The following is a 19,061-nucleotide window of genomic DNA, read 5'->3' as shown; positions in this document are numbered from 1 at the left end:
AAGGCTGGTGTGTTTACCAGAAGCCGGATGAGGAAGGCCGATCAGAGGTAGGAAGAGTCGGCAACGGGAGATCAGGCGGGTAAAGAATGGTGTAAAGTCTTGCATGAAGGTAAAGTGAGCTGGAGAGGCTGACTGGGGATGAGCTGCAGCCGTGGAGGCAGGAGAGTGGAGTTGGGCTGGCAGGCAGTATGTGCGACTCCTCTACGATAGGTGGAGATATGCCCCCTTTCAGCTTGTTAGTATTGGACCTTTTTCCTGTTGACCTATTACGTCACAGACCAAACAATGGACAAACAAGTTAGCTACGGTTAGCTAGCAGCTAACTGGTACCGTGGTGGACAACTTTACAGCTCTGTACATTTGGTCCGTCCAAAAAGTCACGGCTGTGGATGTAGATTTCTCCATGTTGTTACCGGCTTCTTCTTCTCTTACACATTTAATGCTATTGGACTTCCGGGTCAAAGCCCGGGGCGGAAACAATTGCTGAATGCAACTGAAGTACTATAAAACATTTCAGCTGTAAAAGGAATATCAGCCACTTTACGAGCTGATTAATTAGTCGCTCTGATCAACCAGTCCATCAGAGACACCAGAGGAATGAAGGCCCATTTCACACATGTTGACTCACCAAGAAACAAAATGTTTGTTTTGAGATTCATGTGTGAACATTCACTGAAATCAATCTTCCATAAAAGACTTTTTCAGCATTAAAAACAATCCAAACCAGAAGTTAGCAGCAGAACAACAGTCCAGTATTCTGCTCTCTCTAATGGGGAGCGAACAAACCGCTCTGTGACTCAGTGGCAACACGTATTATTCTGAAGTGATTTCTTTTTTGAAATCGTCTCTCAGAGTCGAGCAGCTGCTGAACCGGGGTGACTGGGCCGCTGGCCATAACAGCCATCTGAGCTCAAACATCCTCCAGCTGTTTTCACAAAAACTCAGTTGGGCACTCTGGCAGCACGGCGGACTCCCGCTGACGAACCCACAACACCACAGAGGGAAGCAACCGGCCTGCAGCAGCCATTAAAAAGTTACCCCAAACTTCTCAGGTTTACTTGTGAGTTTAGAAATCTGCACAAACTGTCAGAGTAAAGACTGAGCAGCTCGGGGACAGGTGAGCAGGAAACATCTGGTTGAGGTAAGAATACTCACTGTGTGATGGTTTAATGAGCTGTGCAGCAGTTTGGGATCAACACTCTCCTGATTCATGAGCATCTGTTTAACTGTGCGCGCTTTCAAATTGCAGTTTGGTGACAGCTGACAGTTTATCATCATTTAAGTTTGACGCAGAGTGACAGGTTTTAGAAGCAAAATGCAGCATTTAGTTTTGGTGTGAGTTCAGGGCTCATCAGCTGGAAACTGGGTACGTTTATATGTTCACAAATATTCCACTACTATTCTAAATATGACAGTATTCTGTTTTAATATTCCAGATTAGGCCTTTTTCTGAATTCATCATTTTCGGACTCAGACTTTTTTACTGGCATTCTCTTGTTAACAGAGCCTACTTCCATCATATTTACGAGTGTACATTGTGCAAAAAAAAAAATTGAAAATGGCTGCTCTCAGTTCACAGAACATGTTTTCATTGCCCGTACTGAGGGTATGTTGGGAGTTTGGCAAACAAGCATTTATGTATGCAGTTCAAAATATGTGGAATCTTCTACAGAAGGATTTGCACTGAAATGCACTGCTGCAACCATTTATATGCCAGTGTCAGGGTGTATCTGAGCTGGTCTTTGTAATCATGTGTAGTTGCTCCTATTTTTTGTTTTTATTCTTTATTATTTATTATTTTTATGGCTCACTTATAGAGTGCCGAAGTCACGCCCCTTCCGGTGAAGCTCAGGGGACCTTAGATCGGAAAAAATATGAATGGCAGTGAATGAGAGGAGAAATATTATCTTTTGTTGCGACATGAAATCTAAATATGTTGTTAATGAATTTAAAACAGAAAGACTCAAGAGTACACAGGAGGAGGTCGCGTATGTGACGTCATAGCTTTCGCTCGCTTCCTGCAGCTTGGCCTCCCCGCTGAAATTCCACTGTTTTATGATTAATCGATTTATGATTGAAGATGTCTGTGTGTTTTGTGCCAGGTTGCAGTCACTCCAAGCTGCAGGAAGCGAGCGAAAGCTATGACGTCACATACGCGACCACCTCCTGTGTAGTTTTTCTAATTACGTTTTTTTTCAAAAGCTTATATCTCAACAGTTTTACCACAAAGTATGACTTTCTTGACCTTAAAATGTATGTTTTAAATTCATTAACAACATATTTGGATTTCATGTCACAACTCAAACGGGACCAAAAGATAATATTTCTCTCCTCATTCACTGCCATTCATATTTTTTCCGATCTAAGGTCCCATGAGCTTCACCGGAAGGGGCGTGACTTCAGCACTCTATAGCAGGGGTCTGCAACCTGTGGCTCCAGAGCCGCATGTGGCTCTTCAGCCCCTCTCCTGTGGCTTTGACAGACAAATTATATGGAAATGAAAAACCATTTTTATTATTTTTTTCTTGACATTTTAATTTTCATTTATTGTTGTAGGCCTAAAATGATTCTTACATTCTTCACCTGTAAAAATGCATAGCCTATACACTGATTTAAGAAAATATTTTAAAATCTCTTGAACTAAAATGTGCGTCATATGTCTCTGGCCTGGCGCCTTTTCATCTAAAAACATCACTAGCGATGGCTACATTAGTGTTGAGTCTTCCTAGCTGAGCTAGCTGTGGATTCAAAATCCAGAAAGGTTAAAGTCTCAGGGGAAAATAGACTTTCAACAGCAGTGGACAAATTTGTTTGCTTCCATCAGCAAAGTGTAAGTACCAAATAATCAAAAATAGCCCACTGCAGAGTAGCCACCTTGTGCTAAACATATTCATATAACAGATCCATTAGTAATGTTGATTGGCTAAATTCAACTTAAAACCTTAACCTTTACTATCAGGCTCAAATATGTTTTGCAGCTCCAGACAGATTTTATTTTTATTTATACATTAATATACTTTCTGGCTTTTTTATGTAGTAATCTCACTAGTTTTAGAGCTGTATATTTTCATTTTGTATTTTTGTTCCATGTTGTCTGTCTGTAACTTTATGTTGCTGCCTGTCTCAGACACTATTGAGAAAGATATCTTTAGTTAAAATAAATAAAAAAATATGCTAGTATTATTCAAGTTTTAATAGGATTATTTGGACATGTATACAGCGCATTCAGAATCTGCGTCTCAGCTGTTTTTTTTACGGCACTTTGCGACACATGGCCTCTTGTCTGTACGATCAGCTCAGTACGTTGTCATGGATACATTGTACACAAACCAGCTCGCCAACGGTTTTAAGGCTGGTGTAGAGATGCGTGCCCAAAACAAAAAGCCTACATTTCTGGTCGGAAGGAGAAACTACTCCTTAACATTTTGAAAGAATTGGATACCATCAGGTTTTTGGATGCACAAATATCACAACACCAACATTTTCAAGAAGGTGGTTGAAGGAATGAAAGAGTGAGGCTGTGCTCACACGATCCAACAAGTCTGCCACTGGTGGAAAAAAATCCTACTATGAATCAAAGCAGTTCCATATTCTGACATGATAAACGACATGTTAGGAGACGTTAATCAGAGTGTGCACGGCTGCATGTAAACAGGAATATTAGTGCAATATTCATTTCCATCAGTCATGTAAACAGCTTAATAGGAATGTTGTCTTTTTCATTATAAGGGCAAACACTGGGGTCAGTATTTGAATTGTTAGATGCCTTCATTTTTGTACTGATCTTCAAATGTATACTACTTTTCATATCTGATTTCTAAAACATGTTTATCCATAAAAACCTTTGTAAATGTGACGAGAAGCCAGATTTCACTAATGTGGTTTAAAGGCCCCGCAGGCTGCACAGTGGACCTGCACAGGTGTTTACACTGATTGTGCCTGATTAAAATTCTTCAGAGGTGGGTGTGTAAAGACTTCAGTGTTTCATTAACATTTCTCCTCACATGCTGTTGCACCTGTGAGGAAACAGAAACACTTGGACCTTTGTCTCTCTTAAGACTCATTTATTCTCCCTTTATGTACATTAATAGATGCGTCCGTTTCAAATGTTGTGAACGTCACTGTCCTCATACTTCCATGCTTCCCTTATGATGGCACAGATACAGCCAATGAGAAGAAGACTCAAAAGTTTCACACAACAAACGAGGTGACAGTGGAGGAGGTCGTAATATTTTACCTTTAAATGGAGACGGTGTTGGTCTTTGAGGCCACTATATAGCCTACATTCAGATATGTGGACGGAGAATTCTTTTCACCATATTACTGATCTGTTCTTTCCCACAATGACTTAAATTTCTTCATCATCTCCTCCAGTTTTACCTCCCTACCTCGAAATATGCCACACTGCATCCATGATCTCTGGTGGTACTTCTCCATTCTGTCTTCAACCGTACGTAATACAACGTATTACAAGGAGGTGTAAAGTCCCTATAGGGCCAGTGAAAGTGGTGGTGGATGGGTCAAACAAACCCTGGACTTTCACCTGGGATCCCAATGTTCGCTTCCAGTTTGAATGTAGAGCCAAACCATGATGTTTTTTTCTAAACCTAACCACTTGCTTTTGTTGACATCCTGGTGTTGGTTGCTGTATCCTGGAACATCAACAGCAGACACAGGAGAACACCTATCACGTAATATGGAGACATGAAAGGCCACAGACAAAGCAGCGGTATGTGACGACTTGGGGACATGTTTAAATGCCCTAAAACAGGCTGCCAGACAGACCTGGTAAACCCAAACATGTAAGGGAGGGTGAACTGGGAATGTCTGGCTGAGGCCCCTGTCCTTGGGGACTTCAACTCCCATCCAGCGCATCCTAGGGGAGGCTGGGGACGTGGAATCCAAGTGGTCCATGTTCATAGCCTCTCAATGTGGAGGCGGCTGCTAGGAGCTGTGGACACAAGGCTGTCGGTGCTTGTCAGGGCAGCAACCTACGAAGTAGGAGGCCTTTTAGTTCTGGCTGGTCCAGGGGTCTCCTGAAGCAGCACACAGCTACCGATTGGCCAGAGGGCTGCAGCCATGGCGGTGGCTGAAGCAAAAACTCAGGTGTGGGAGAAGTTTGGGGAGGCTATGGAGAAGGAAATATTGTCGAGCAGTGGAGGGAGCACTTTGAGGAACTCCTGAATTCCATCCCATCCTCCATGGAGAAAGCAGAGCCTGCGGATTGGCAAACCAGGTGGTGGTTCCCATTTTCAAAAAATGGGACTGGAGGGTGTGCTCCAATTATCAGGGTATCACACTGCTCAGTCTCCCAGGTAAAGTTTACACCAGGGTGCTGGAAAGGAGGCTCCAACTGATGCGGATTCCATCCTGGTCTTGGAACAGTGGACCAGCTCTTTGCCCTTGCGAGGCTACTGAAGGGGTTGTGGGAGTTTGCCCATCCAGGCTACATGGGATTTGTGGACTTGGAGAAAGACTTACGACCACGTCCCCCAGGGGGTCTTGTGGTGGGTACTGCAGAAATACAGGATACCAGGGTTGCTGCTATGAGCCATCTGGTCCTTGTATAACCAAAGTGACAGTGTCCACATACTTGGCATAAAGTCAAACACCTTCTCATTGGGTGTTGGCCTCCGCCAGGTCCGTCCCTTGCCTCTGATTCTGTTCAAGCGGCTGATATGAGTTTCCTCTGTGGGGTGTCTGGGCTCAGCCTTAGAGATAGGTTGAGGAGCTTAGATATCCAGAGGGAGCTCGGAGTAGAGCCGCTGCTCCTTCACGCCGAAAAGGGTCAGTTGAGGTGGTTCAACATCTGATCAGGATCCTCCTGGGCGCCTCCTGTTGAAGGTGTTTCGGGCACGTCCCACTGATAGGAGGCCCCGAGGCAGAGCCAGAACATGCTGGAGGGATTACATATCTCATCTGGCCTGGGAATGTATTCGGGTCCCCCAGGAGGAGCTGGAAAGCGCTGCTGGGACGAGGAACGTCTGGGGTGCTTTTCTTGACCTGCTGCCCCTGCAACCTTGGATAAGCGGATGATAATGGATGGTTGGATGGATGTATGGGACCGGAGGGGGTGCTCCAATTATCAAGGTTCACACTGCTCAGCCTCCCTGGGAAAGTTTACTCCAGGGTGCGGGAAAGGAGGCTCCGACCAATTGTTGAACCATGGATTCAGGAGGAGCAACACGGATTCCATTCTTGTTGTGGAGCAGTGGACCAGCTCTTTAAAAACAGCTGCTCACTGTGGCTTTTATCAAACAAACAGGATGAAATAGTGCATTTGGGGACTATTTTCAGCAGCAGATTAATCCACATTTGATGCTCTGGTGAGTATTTGTGTCAGCAACGTGAGGCAAAATAAACTACAGTGTGTGTTCATGGTAATGAAGGAACATGTCACCCAGGGACACAGTGATGTGTTTCTAATAACAGTGGAGGAAGCAGAGATACCAGGCTGCAGAAACACACACGACTTGTTGGTCGATTCGCTCACTGTTGGTTTGAGTCTGAAATATTTTGAAAAGATAAAACCAGAGTTAGAGCTGCAGAGACAGAGAGGAGAGGGGAGGGAGATAAACACAACAACAGAGACAAAGAGTAATGAATGGGTTGTTAGCGGGTATTTTGTAAATGTTTTGGAGGTATGAGAGGCTCTTAGTGGGCGCAGATGGACCGAGTGTTTGTTTGGTTGGCCAGCAGGCTTGGCAAGGCATGATGGGTAGTTTGGGATGTCGTTTTCGCTCCCTTTCTCTCTGTCTCTGCATGTATTTCTGAAATCCCTCTCGCCTTTTCCTTTTTCCTACACACACACACACACACATACACACTCGCCCTGTGCTGTGGTCCTCCAGTAGAATACGGCTCTGATTAGACATTCTGCTGCAGGAAATTACCTCCATTTATTCAAATTATTGTTTATGCCTTTTGTTTGGAGGGCCAACATACGTTTGGAAGTCTGAACAAGCTCCCAAACTGTTATTATATGCTTCAGAAAATGACTTGTGTGTCTATGTGTGTGTGTGTGTGTGTGTGTGTGTGAGGGTTTCCTAGGTAGTCCTTGTCTGAATATAAATGCGGTGTTTATGTGTGTGTTCTCTGTGGTGGAATTAAATGTGTTAAGGAGCGCTCGCTGCTGGCTTGTTAACCCACAACCAGAAAACAAACACTGCGGGTGGAGAAACTGTAAACCAGCAGTGGTGCAACAGCAGGGTGTGGTGCGTTAATAATTACACCCATGTTTTGGCTGTTAAGCTCGATAACTTTGCGCAACAGCAGATTAAACTTTAATGATCAGAAATCAGTCTTTATAAAGACGCACAGTAAACATTTACTGATGTTATTATAACTATTGTTCAAGAACACGAGCACGCTTCTCTCTCCCACTAATGCAAATCACCTTTCATTCATTCATTTATTTTCCATAACCACTTACCCTGTTGGGGGTTGTAGGGGGGTGGAGCCTACCCCAGGTTGCATTGGGTGAACGGCAAGGTACACCCTGAAGAGGTCACTAGACTATCACAGGGCTGACACACCGAGACAGACAACCATTTAACCTAGCATGAATGTCTTTGGACTGTGGGAGGAAGTCGAAGCACCCCGAGAAAACCCACGCTGACACGGGAGAACATACAGACTCCACACAGAAGGGCTTCCCCACCCTGGAACCCTCTTGCTTTAAGGCAACAATGCTAACCACTGCACCAGCTGCCAATTCAATTTACCTACAACTCGCTAATTCAACCACCTCTGCCTTATAGGTGTGTCTAACCCTTTCTCCTCAATTCGTCTCAGTTCTCACAACCATCCCCCCAAACCTTGTTCTTCTTCTCTCTTCCTTCTCAGCAGGACAGCAAAGGGGCTCAGCCGTGAGTACCATCACCTCACAACAAGGTGGTCCTTGATATCCGCAGTTTTGTAAACAGTAGATTCCCTCAATTCCCTAACGCACGCTTTGGGAAACGGACCTGGGACAGGAGATTGCCGAGGAACTGTGGGAGGAGGCCCTTGACAGAGTCCATAAATCCTCTATCTGTGCAAAACACGGATTAATCCAGTGCAAAATTATTCACCGCGCCCACTTCACAAAGGTTAGGCTTTCCAAGATCTACAAGGACGTGGACCCAACTTGTGACAGGTGTCGCCAGGCACCGGCAAGCCATGTGCACATGTTTTGGTCCTGACCTGCCTTACACTCCTATTGGAGAGACATTTTTACATCCTTATTAAAGGTTACTAATAAATTAATAGAACCAAATGCAATAATTGCTTTGTTTGGTGTATCTCCACCGACAATTTCACTCTCCTCCTCAGAGGTTGCTCTTATATCCTTTGTTACTTTATTAGCGAGACGCTTGATTTTGCTCAAGTGGAAATCTCCAATTCCTCCTTCACACACGTTATGGATAAGAGAAATCCTTAATTTTGTGAGACTAGAAAAGATCAGATACGTTTTGAAGGGCTCCCTTAGGAAATTCTGTAAGATATGGGACACCTTTTTAGTGTATATTTGTGAGCTGGACTTCCCGGTTATTCCCGAGTGACCCATTAGGTGCCCCAGTAATGTTAAAGCTGTGACATGACAGATTCTGGACTGACCAACAGCTACTATTCTATGTTTTATTATTTTATTTTATATTGTTATCATTATTCGTATATCTTTTTTACAGCCCTTTAAGTTTGTTTTTGTTTTTTTTTCTTTCTCTGTCTATAGTCCTCCTTGTCTTAGGTTTTGTTCTGTAGATATTGTAATATTTGTCCTGTCTTAGTTCTTTTGAGATCTTTCACTGTTCTCATCTTGTTTATTTCTCGAACTGTTGCTCTATCAATATTCAATTCATTAATGACACTGTGATATTTACCTGTTCTATTTGAAAATTCCAATAAAGAGATTGTGGAAAAAAAAAAAAAAAGATGGTCCTTGATGTGAACCCGGGGGTGAATATGCAGCATGGAGCTCATCAAGATGTGTCCCCGACCCTGAGTCTCCACCCCTGGGTTCAACTTCGGGGTAGAAAACCCACAGGTCCAAACATAACAAGTGCTGCCTTAATGGGTTTGTTTTTAGACACCTAAAAATATCCCTATCCGTTTCGGTGTACTTCGAACCTTTTCCGAACATGAACTGAAGCCATTATCTCAAATACACCAGACTCCATTGACAAAAACATTTTAAGAACATGGGAGTTCTCAGGGGCTTGTTCACGAGTGAGGGTGGAATGGAGCGTGAGATGGATCGGCGGTTTGGCGCCGAACTTCTGTGGTGAAGAAAGAGTTGAGCTAGAAGGCCCGTGTGAATTGTAGCCTCAGTTTCCTGTTGTTAGCTGACAGGAGTGGCACCTGGTGTGGTCTTCTGCTGCTGTAGCCCATCTGCTTCAAGGTTGGACAAGGTGTTGTTGCTTCAGAGATGGTCTTCTGCACACCTTGGTTGGAACCAGTGCTTATTTGACTTCCTGTTGCCTTTCTATCATCTTGAACCAGTCTGGCCATTCTCCTCTGACCTCTGGCATCAACAAGGCATTTTGGCTCACTGGATATTTTCTCTTTTTGGGACCATCCTCTGTAAACCCTAGAGATGGTTGTGCTGAAAATCCCAGTAAATACTCAGACCAGCCCGTCTGGCACCAACAACCATGCCACGTTCAAAGTCACTTCAATCACCTTTCTTCATCATTCTGATGCTCTGTTTGAACTTCAGCAGCTCGTCTTCACCATGTCTAAATACACTGGATGTTTGCACTGATTATGGTGACGCATTACGCATGTGTACATATACACATATGGACATGTGTATGTGCATGTGTCTTTCATTTGTTTTGTTTTTTAATAATTTTGTAATTTGCCTATTATTAAATTAGTGTTTGGCGTCACGGCAAACTTTAATGAAAACAACAGATCACAGGCAAAGTAAATGGGAGCGGTGGAATCACATCATCCTCGGGGTTTATTGTGGCTTGTAAACAACTTTAATCAACATGTGAGCTGATTAAAAAAAAAAAAAAAAAGCAGGAGGAAACATCATAGTTTATTAGCTAGCTCTCGGGTTAAAATCACAGCCAATAAAACCTGTCTGGATGAGTGTTTCGGGAATTATCAGGATGTTTTTTTTACAGGTCGTTTGTGACCAATCAGCTCGCTTGGCTGGAGCTCCCTGTTACACCGTACAAAGTCAATTTCCTGTTTGTTTCCTCCACACTTCGAGCTGTCGCCGAGACTGACAGAGAGCTGTTAACAAAAGTGTTTTTAACTGAGTGTCAGCATCCTGACAGGAGGAGGAGGAGGGAGGAGAAAAGGTAGAGGAGGTGGGAGAGGAGGGGGTGGAGAAGAAGAGGGGAATGATAAGGAGGAAGAGGAGGATGATAGATGAAGGTGGGAGGAGACAGAGTGAGGTGAGGTGGTAAAGGAGCAGGAAAACATTACAGTGGAGATGAAACATTGAACATTAGGACTGTGGTTTGTTTGATTTTTACCTCAGACAGATTTGACACTGCAATAAACCTGATATCCACCTGGATCTGCTAAAAACAAGATTGTATCTCATGTTTCTTCAGCAGGGTGCAGCCATTTTACAACAAGCTGCTTGTGACGTCACTGGGATTGCAAAGCAAAGGCCTGCCTTACTCTGACTGGCTTCCCCTGACATTGTTACCTCACCCTAACCGATTTCACCCCTATTCATTCATTTTCTGCAATAGCCTGTCCTGTTGGGGGTCGCAGGGGGTTTAGCCTATCCCAGCTGACACTGGGTGAGAGGCAGGGTTCACCCTGGACAGGTCACCAGACTATCACAGGACTGACACATAGAGACAGACAACCATTCACACTCACATTCACACCTACGGACAATTTAGAGTCGCCAGTTAACCTGCATGTCTTTGGACTGTGGGAGGAAGCTGGAGCACCCAGTGAGGCATGGGAGGAGCACATGGGCTCGGCACAGAGGGGCTCCCAAACCCTGGGTTCAAACCAGGAACCCTCTTGCTGTGAGGCGACAACGCTAACCGCTGCACCACTGTGCCACACGTCCCATACCTCTGACCAGTATGCAAGGACTGGAGTGAATCCGTGGCAGGCCTTGAAATCCACCACCAAAAATGCAGTATATGCCATCAGGTGCAAGGCCTGCCACAAACTGTATGTGGGGGAGACCAGGAACAGCATTAATGCGAGAATCAAACAGCATTTTTCCTATACGCACATTTTAAACTCCATGGCCAACACAATGTGCAGAGCATGGGCCTGGAGAGCAATAGGGATTGGACCACGGGCCAGAGACGAGCAGCGGAGAGGAAATGGATTCATCTATTAAAGACAATAAACCCTACTGGTCTCAATGAAAAATATGGTTGATGAATCCATTTCCACTTGTTAATAGAAGATTTTTTTTAGCATTTATTAGAAATGCTTACCTCCTGACTTTCCAGGGCCTCTTTTCCACAGGTTTTTAACAGGGCTCTGGCTGCGGAACACCAACGGATAAATGAATTTTATGTATTTGCTTTCTAAATTTTAATTTTAATTTTTTATCTATTTTAAATTTTACTGGGTTTATTTGTTTATATTACTAGAATGCAGCTTCTCCCAATTGGTTTAATGATTTATTACTTTTGTGTGTGTGTGTATATATTGTATATATTTATTTTATGCATGCTCTTACAATATATATTTTTTTATATTTCACCCTTCTATGAATTTTAGTGTGTATTTTAAATTACTATGATCACTTTTTTATATAGCACTTATTGATTCATGTTGGACGAAGCTGCATCTTTATTTACAATGTATTATTTATTTACTATATTTAATTATTTATTTTCTTAATTATTCTATTTACTTATTTATTTTTATTATTAACTTATTCATTTTATCTGTAGCATAGCATAGGTTGGAATTGTACATCATAAGTCACTCGACATCAAAGAATTGCATTACTTATTTATATTTTATGATTTTTATGAACTTTTGTGATTTCCCTTTAATTGTTTTTATTGTTCTATGTACTTTTATTGAGTTGTCATTCAGCACTTTTGCATGCATTTATTTATTCATATATTTTAAAAGCACTTATTAATCTTTCTTCTTTTATGTCGGTTTTCTTAATCCAACCCTAGCACTTATTTTCATTTATTTTATACAAATTTTATCTTGCTCCTTTTTATTTACAGCTACCCTGAGATGTAAATTTGGAGACCCTGGGAAGCTGGAGGACTTTGTTTAAGACCTACTTCCCACTGCCAAACTTAGTGCCCAACTTGAGATGACTTCAAATAAAGTTCTTTTCCTCAAGAAAAAACTGAACTTCTTTCTTTAATTTCAGCTTTTATTGCTTCAACTTCAGCAGAAGCTCCAAAAACTTTGTAGCACAACTGAGCTCTTCCGAATGTTTAAGATGCTTTTTTTATTTATTTATTTGTGGGCGAAAGCACATGTTTATTATCCTCACAATATTAAGCAGATCTCAGTAACTAAACTCTCTGAGTACTATGTTTTTATCACTGATATCATCTACAGACAAAAACTACCAATACAAGAACTATCCAAGAGGAACACACTAAAAACACACATGTAAAGAAGCTGCATTACCACAAAGACAAATGGAAACACATTCATTAAAACAACCGGCATTATGCAAATTATACACACACACACACACACACACACACACACACACACACACACACACACACACACACACTCTGCACTGGGTGGTGACAGAGAGGCAGGAAATTGGGGAGCAGCAGCTGTCGGGCCGTTAGCGTAGCGTAGCGTGAACACCTGAGTCCTGAGCTGGACGGCAGCCAGACTGAGTCTCACATACATCAACAATATGAGAAGGAAAATTATTATTATTATTTACATCTGGATCCTTTAAGGTGTTTGTCAGGCTGCCAGAAATGTTAATCCTTTGAAAACAATATCCCATGGGTATCGTTTTATGCCAGTATTTCCCTATAATGGCTGCATGAGATTCTTGTTTGGATAGTCCTGTATATATATCAATCTAAAATAAAATCATAATAGTTCGGGCATTCATTGTTTTAGCAGCAGAAAGTTAAGACTTCTGTCTTCATTGTTTGCTCGTAATGAGATTATTGCACTACATTATGTACAAAATCGTGCTGCGGCACAAAGGAATGAATGACGAATCCATCACAATGCCTTTGTACTCTGCCCATAAAAATGAGCACATTTTAAAAAACTAAATAATGTACACAGTTCAAATAACTTGTGGAGCGTTGAGAAATATTTTGTTTATGTTTCTTTATTTAAAAATCTTTTCGATCAAAATGATTTTATTTTGTAAAATCTGAAACAAATGTCTGATTTTTGTGTTTTTTCATGACACAGTTTCAATACTTTAATCAATTATTATGGTTGATTGACTGACACATTTTTGTATCTTATCCTAAGCATTTGAAGATACTCCAAAAAATGACATCACAATAAGCAATAAGTTTTTACCTGTCAACACATCCTCACTGTGACCTCGTCACATGTCCACGTTTGGTCATGGACTTTCCACGTCCACATATGGCGTCCAAGGTACCCTGGGTGTATTGGTTGTTGACGTTCTGGGACGCCGTGTCAACTTCAGCCTGTTACATGCATTGTCTGTTTTCAAAATACACTTCTGTTTTCACAGGAAATGTACAGTTTGCATACAGTCTCTTTCAAAATAAAAGCACTACGTCGCTACAACACTGTAAATTGATGTTTTTTTCTTTCGACAACAAATGGACTTGGTTGGCTTCAGGAGAAAAGAACAGGGTTTGGCTTTACAATCTTACGGGAAATGAACACCTGCCTCCTGGGTGAAAGTCCTGCCTGCCCAACTTGGACTTTGGCAGCGTATCAACCTGATGCCGTCCAGCAGTGTGTCATACCGCCGCGACAGGTGCCATCCAACTGCATTATGAACTGACGCAACCCGTGGGCAAAACATATTGCTGGCCGGGTCACAAACTGATGCCGCCTGCTGGTGTATTACATCACTACAAAAGGTTTTTTTGTTGGTGTCTGACGCTGGAAGTCACTGACCAAGTGCTGGATTTCAACGACTTCAGAGTGAGACCGAAACCAGTGAGTTGAAACCTGCAGTGGGTTTTCTTTGTTTTGTGAAAAAATTGTTGAGACTTATTTCTTTTTCCCAGTGTCCTCTTTTTGTAAATATTTATTTCTGCATATATTATTCCTGTTGTAAACAACTGCACATTTCTTTAGTCCATATTTTTGCAGATATATTCTTCATATTTTTTACTGTAAATTTCTGTTTTATGTCCAGTGTATCTGACTTGTGCAGTGCTCATATTTCTCTGTTCTCTTCCTGTGTTTATTGTGACTAAAACACCAAAGCAAAGTCCTTCAATGTGTGAAAACCAACTTGTCAAGAAACAAACTGTGTTTCTGTGATTTGAATCGATCGTTGTTCTTTTGGTCTTGTCATGAGGTCTGTCGACAACAGTAATAATAAAAACACAGGATGTCGTTAGAGTCGACAGAAGACCGGGGCAGACAGACGATTAAAAAGAAGAGAATGATGAGGTTTGTTTGGTTCATGTGTTGACGAGTGTGTGAGTGTAAAAGAGAGCATCACCCAGGAGGTGACAGCAATGTGAGACATCTTCACACACATTCATTCACCCAATGAGGTGAAGCCTGACCCGCTGAGCGTTTGACACCTTTACAGAATCAAACACTTGACTCCCTACAGCTCGGCTGAACGCACACAAACACAACTTCACTTTGAATCCAAAGCTGTTTTTACTCCAGTTTTTATTTCCTGTATTTATAGACATTTGGCAGAATCACTACGTCTTAGACAGCCGAGACACATATTGTTATTTTCAGAGGATGTTGGGCTACTCAGAAATGCCTTCAGTTAACTGAGTAGGAGTCAAATCTTTGCCTCCCTTTACTCATTTATTTGTGTTTCTTGTGTCACGCGTTCATGACCTGCCCCTCCCTGCGGTGACATCACCACCCAGCCTCTGTTACCTGACAGCACGGCCTCCACCAGGTCGCCCTCCTGGATCTGGGAGGCCGAGCGCAGCAGCTGCAGCACGTTCTCTGATGTCTGGTCATGACGAAACAGCAGGATCTTCTCATACATCCCATAGAAAACACACTCCGGTATCTGCAGAGACACAGAACAGAACAGAGCACTGAGCAGACAGCACAGAGGGACAGCAGCCATGATGAGAGCGTGTCAGACAACACGTTCTCATCCCAACTCCTCAAATGTTGCATTTGGTTGGTGGACTTTCACGCCTTTACACAATGCTGTAGGTATTCGTGGTGCATCTGTTGTCACACTTGTAACATGCGTTGTGTCTTTTCAAAATAAACTTCTGGGAAATGTGCAGTTCCTGCTCGTTAGATGCAAACAGTGTTTTTCAAAATAAACCTACAATGTCACTAAAACACCTTGTGTATATGTTTATTTCTTTGTACAACATATGCATGTGGTTAGAAAAACACATCATTCATACGGGAAGCAAACACTGGGCTCTCGGGTGAAAGTCCAGGGTTTGTTGGACCCATCAACAACCCCTCCTGTCCGCACTATAGTCACCTTCCAGCTCCTTATGTTACATTGTTATCCGGCTGTTACGACCAGCCACATTTTCACTGTATATCTTTTATGGTGTGTGGCAGCAGGGATGTTTCAGGAGAGTGAAAGTTTGTTTCTTGTGAAGATCTTTGTTTATCTCCGGGTGTAGGTGCCCATCTCCCGTGACATCGCTGCTGCAGACTGGCTGAGCTGGGGGCTTAGCTTACTTAACGTACAGGTCAGCCACAATGACACGGAGGGTTGATGCCTCGGCCTTCCAACTGTCATACTGCTGGGTTTATGTTGTGTGATTGTACTCAGTACAGTGAGCTATTCCTTTTTGTTATCTGTGCAGCAGTCTGGGAGAAGATAGGTGGGCTTTGTTTGGTGGTTTTGTTGTTCACTCACCTATTTTTTAAAATGAACTTTCAGATCCACTGTTTTAGCAATATATTGCTCCATATTGCGGATGACGTGGTCCTCCTAGCTCCATCGAACAGTGACCTCCAGCTCTTGCTGGGATGGTTCGCAGCCGAATGTGAAGCAGCTGGGATGAGAATCAGCACCTCCAAGTCTGAGGCCATGGTCCTCAGCCGGAAAAGGGTGGATTGCCCACTCCAGGTCGGGGGGAGGTCCTTCCTCAGGTGGAGGAGTTTAAGTATCTCGGGATCTTGTTCACGAGTGGGGGTAGGATGGAGCGGGAGATTGACAGGCGGATTGGGGCGGCGTCAGCAGTGATGCAGGTGCTTAACCGCTCCGTTGTGGTGAAGAGGGAGCTTAGCCAGAAAGCTAAGCTCTCGATTTACCGGACGATCTACGTTCCAACCCTCACCTATGGTCACGAGCTCTGGGTAGTGACCGAAAGAACGAGATCGCGAGTACAAGTGGCCGAAATGAGTTTCCTCCGCAGGGTGGCTGGGCTCAGCCTTAGAGATAGGGTGAGGAGTTCGGACAATGTCTGGTGACGTATATTTGCGAAAAAAGTGTTTCCATTACACTTTTGCGATATACTTCTATATCGACACGTCTGAAAAACTCATGAGAGCGTAAAAACTTTTTCTCGATGTTTGAGAGTGTTTTTTAAATGTAGGTGTTTCCATTACCAGTTTTTTATTGCGATATTTAGGTTTTGTGCATTTCTAGGGTTAATGGAAACACACTTACAGTCTGACGGTAAAATCACTGACCAAGCAACTGGGAACGTGTTGGAAGTTTCTTATCCTCAGCTGGAGTAGATTTTATTTCTAACAACTGGCACTGGCTTTGCTCGATGTCTTCGCAGCCGCTATGAACACAAGGAATTCTCAAAAAGATTGTGCAGCTTTGCAGCTGTTAAAATAAGACAAAAAGAAACCATGTAGGTCTCAAAGCACCTGCAGAAGGTGAAATGACCCGACTGTGCTACAAAGCTAATCACCTGTGCTATTTGTACATATTTAAAGCCTCACATTCACAAAGGTCAGCATAGCCACACACAGTTACAGTGAAATTATTTGTGTCTCCAAGGAGTTGGTGGAAGCCTGACTTTTTTGGAGACAGTTTGCCTGTTTTCTTCCTCTCCCTGCTCGTCTCCAAGTCGTGCATCTGGGTTCAGATCTGTCTGCTTCCTGAGCTGCTTTACAATTAACCAGAAAACTGTGACCCTCTCTTTTAATTATGGTCATGACAATAAAGCAAATCTAAATTAGAGTGAGACAGAGAGGAGAAAAAAAGAAACAATGAGCTTTGATCTTCATCAGCAGATGAATAAATCATTCAAATTATCATCAGGAGCTGATGGACAGAATAATCTAACAGAATAAATTAATATGAAAACACTAATGTGGTAAATTTAACAGAGAGCGAACTCTGTCAAAGATGAACCAAACCGCCACGTTCATGTTTTCAACTTCAGCTAATTAACTCAAACTTCACACTGCGACGATCCAATCAAATGAATCAAATAATAGCCTGACAGTTCTATTACATTATCTGGCAATTACGTGTATTCACAGGATTTATTACATTTTGTTTAAAAATAATCATCATTTCATAAATGAGAGACACATGATGAGAAATGTCACTTCTGTCGCAGCAGGATGAAGGAGAGACGATGAGATGTGAGACACATCTTTGATTTGGACACGTTGACCTTACAGATATGTGAATATGTTGTGCTCTAATAAGTTCCAGTGAAGGCTAAATTATTTTTTTCTGCCATGAAAAACAATAAAAACTGAAATCCTGATATAAATCTGACGGTCACTGTTCTCCATGAAGGACGAAACCAGAGATGAGAGTTTTTATACGAGCGGGGAGTCACTTTAAACACATCTGAGGTCATTATGTAAAGTTTAATTGCTCAAATTGGTCCTTACCGGTTTAAGAGCACACACACACACACACACACACACACACACACACGGTGGAGTGAAACCACAGGAAGTTAAAGGTGCAGTTCACTGTTATGTGGAGGATCGATGAGGCATCGCTCAAACGAGCAACACATTGACCGACTGCAGAGCACTACTGAGACGACTATCGACCACACACACACACACACACACACACACACACAGAAACACCACATACACAACATCAGTAAAATTTACAAACATGAACATAAAACACATGAGAAGAATATCCTTGTGCAGCCTCCAGGAGTCGGTTGCACAAAAGACGCTTGAGTTAAGATTTTCCTTACAGTCCTCGTTAAGGCTTCCTCAAAATAATATCTGTTGCACTCTGAAGTCTTCTCCTTAACATGTTCTCTGAAGTATTCATGGTTTTCTCCTTGTCTTTGTCATGCACTTAAGGAATCCTTCGACTGTGCCACAAAAGACTTCAGCAACCAAAGCAGGGTGAAGAAACTTAAGGGTACTCCGACTCCATGTTAACTGAACGTGAGCGAGTTTATTGTGATAAATGAAAAAAAACTAACACCGCCTCAGAAGAGTGTTCTGTGACCAGGAGAACTCTGTGGAGACACTTTGGATTTTACACTTTAGATCTGACTGAATTTTCGTTGCTTCTTCCTACAGTCGTTTTCTGTTTTCTGGTATTTGGGATCAAATTTACTTTGTAGTTTGTGTTTTCAATGATTGTCTTTCTTTCAGAAGTTTAATCTTCTCCTCCTCTGACCAGTATGGTTTTCTTGTCTAATAACTATAACCCAACTTTGTGAGACGATAACAGGCGTCACGAGTGTGCGTCCATGCAAACAAACAGTCTCCATGGAGACTTGTACCGCTGTAAAATCTCTTTCAATGCAGTAAATGGGCTATATGTCATTCAGCAAAAAACAGAAAAACAACATACAGATGTTCAATCAAAGTAGTCATCAGTGTGTGAGGTAACCAATCCAACGTCAGCATCCAGCAAGAGAAGCATCAGAACATCGCTGACTTTTTTTTTTTTAAACCAATAAAACTGCCTTAATCAGTGTTTCATTAGTTTCATCACCAGGGGTCTTTACCAGGTAAATCAGTGCATAGGATCCATACTAAAAGTGTTCGTGTGGACAAAAGCAGAA

The 19,061-nt window shown here is 42.5% G+C and overlaps 1 protein-coding gene across 2 annotated transcripts in view; it reads right to left on the bottom strand.

The window, feature by feature from the left end:
• The window catches only part of prkd1 (protein kinase D1), a 57,784-nt gene extending 42,660 nt beyond the window's left edge, over nucleotides 1–15,124 (bottom strand). For both annotated transcript variants that reach the window (XM_050062205.1, XM_050062206.1), the window contains exon 1: nucleotides 14,995–15,124. In XM_050062205.1, the coding sequence (XP_049918162.1) occupies nucleotides 14,995–15,109 (115 nt within the window). In that variant the 5' untranslated portion in view covers nucleotides 15,110–15,124. The remainder of the gene's footprint in view (nucleotides 1–14,994) is intronic.
• Nucleotides 15,125–19,061: the final 3,937 nt, after the last annotated feature.

This window comes from Epinephelus moara, chromosome 14, assembly GCF_006386435.1.
Source record: "Epinephelus moara isolate mb chromosome 14, YSFRI_EMoa_1.0, whole genome shotgun sequence".
NCBI lineage: Eukaryota > Metazoa > Chordata > Actinopteri > Perciformes > Serranidae > Epinephelus > Epinephelus moara.
The sequence above is the reverse complement of the archived record's forward strand: the minus strand, read 5'-3'. Positions and strand labels throughout refer to the sequence as shown.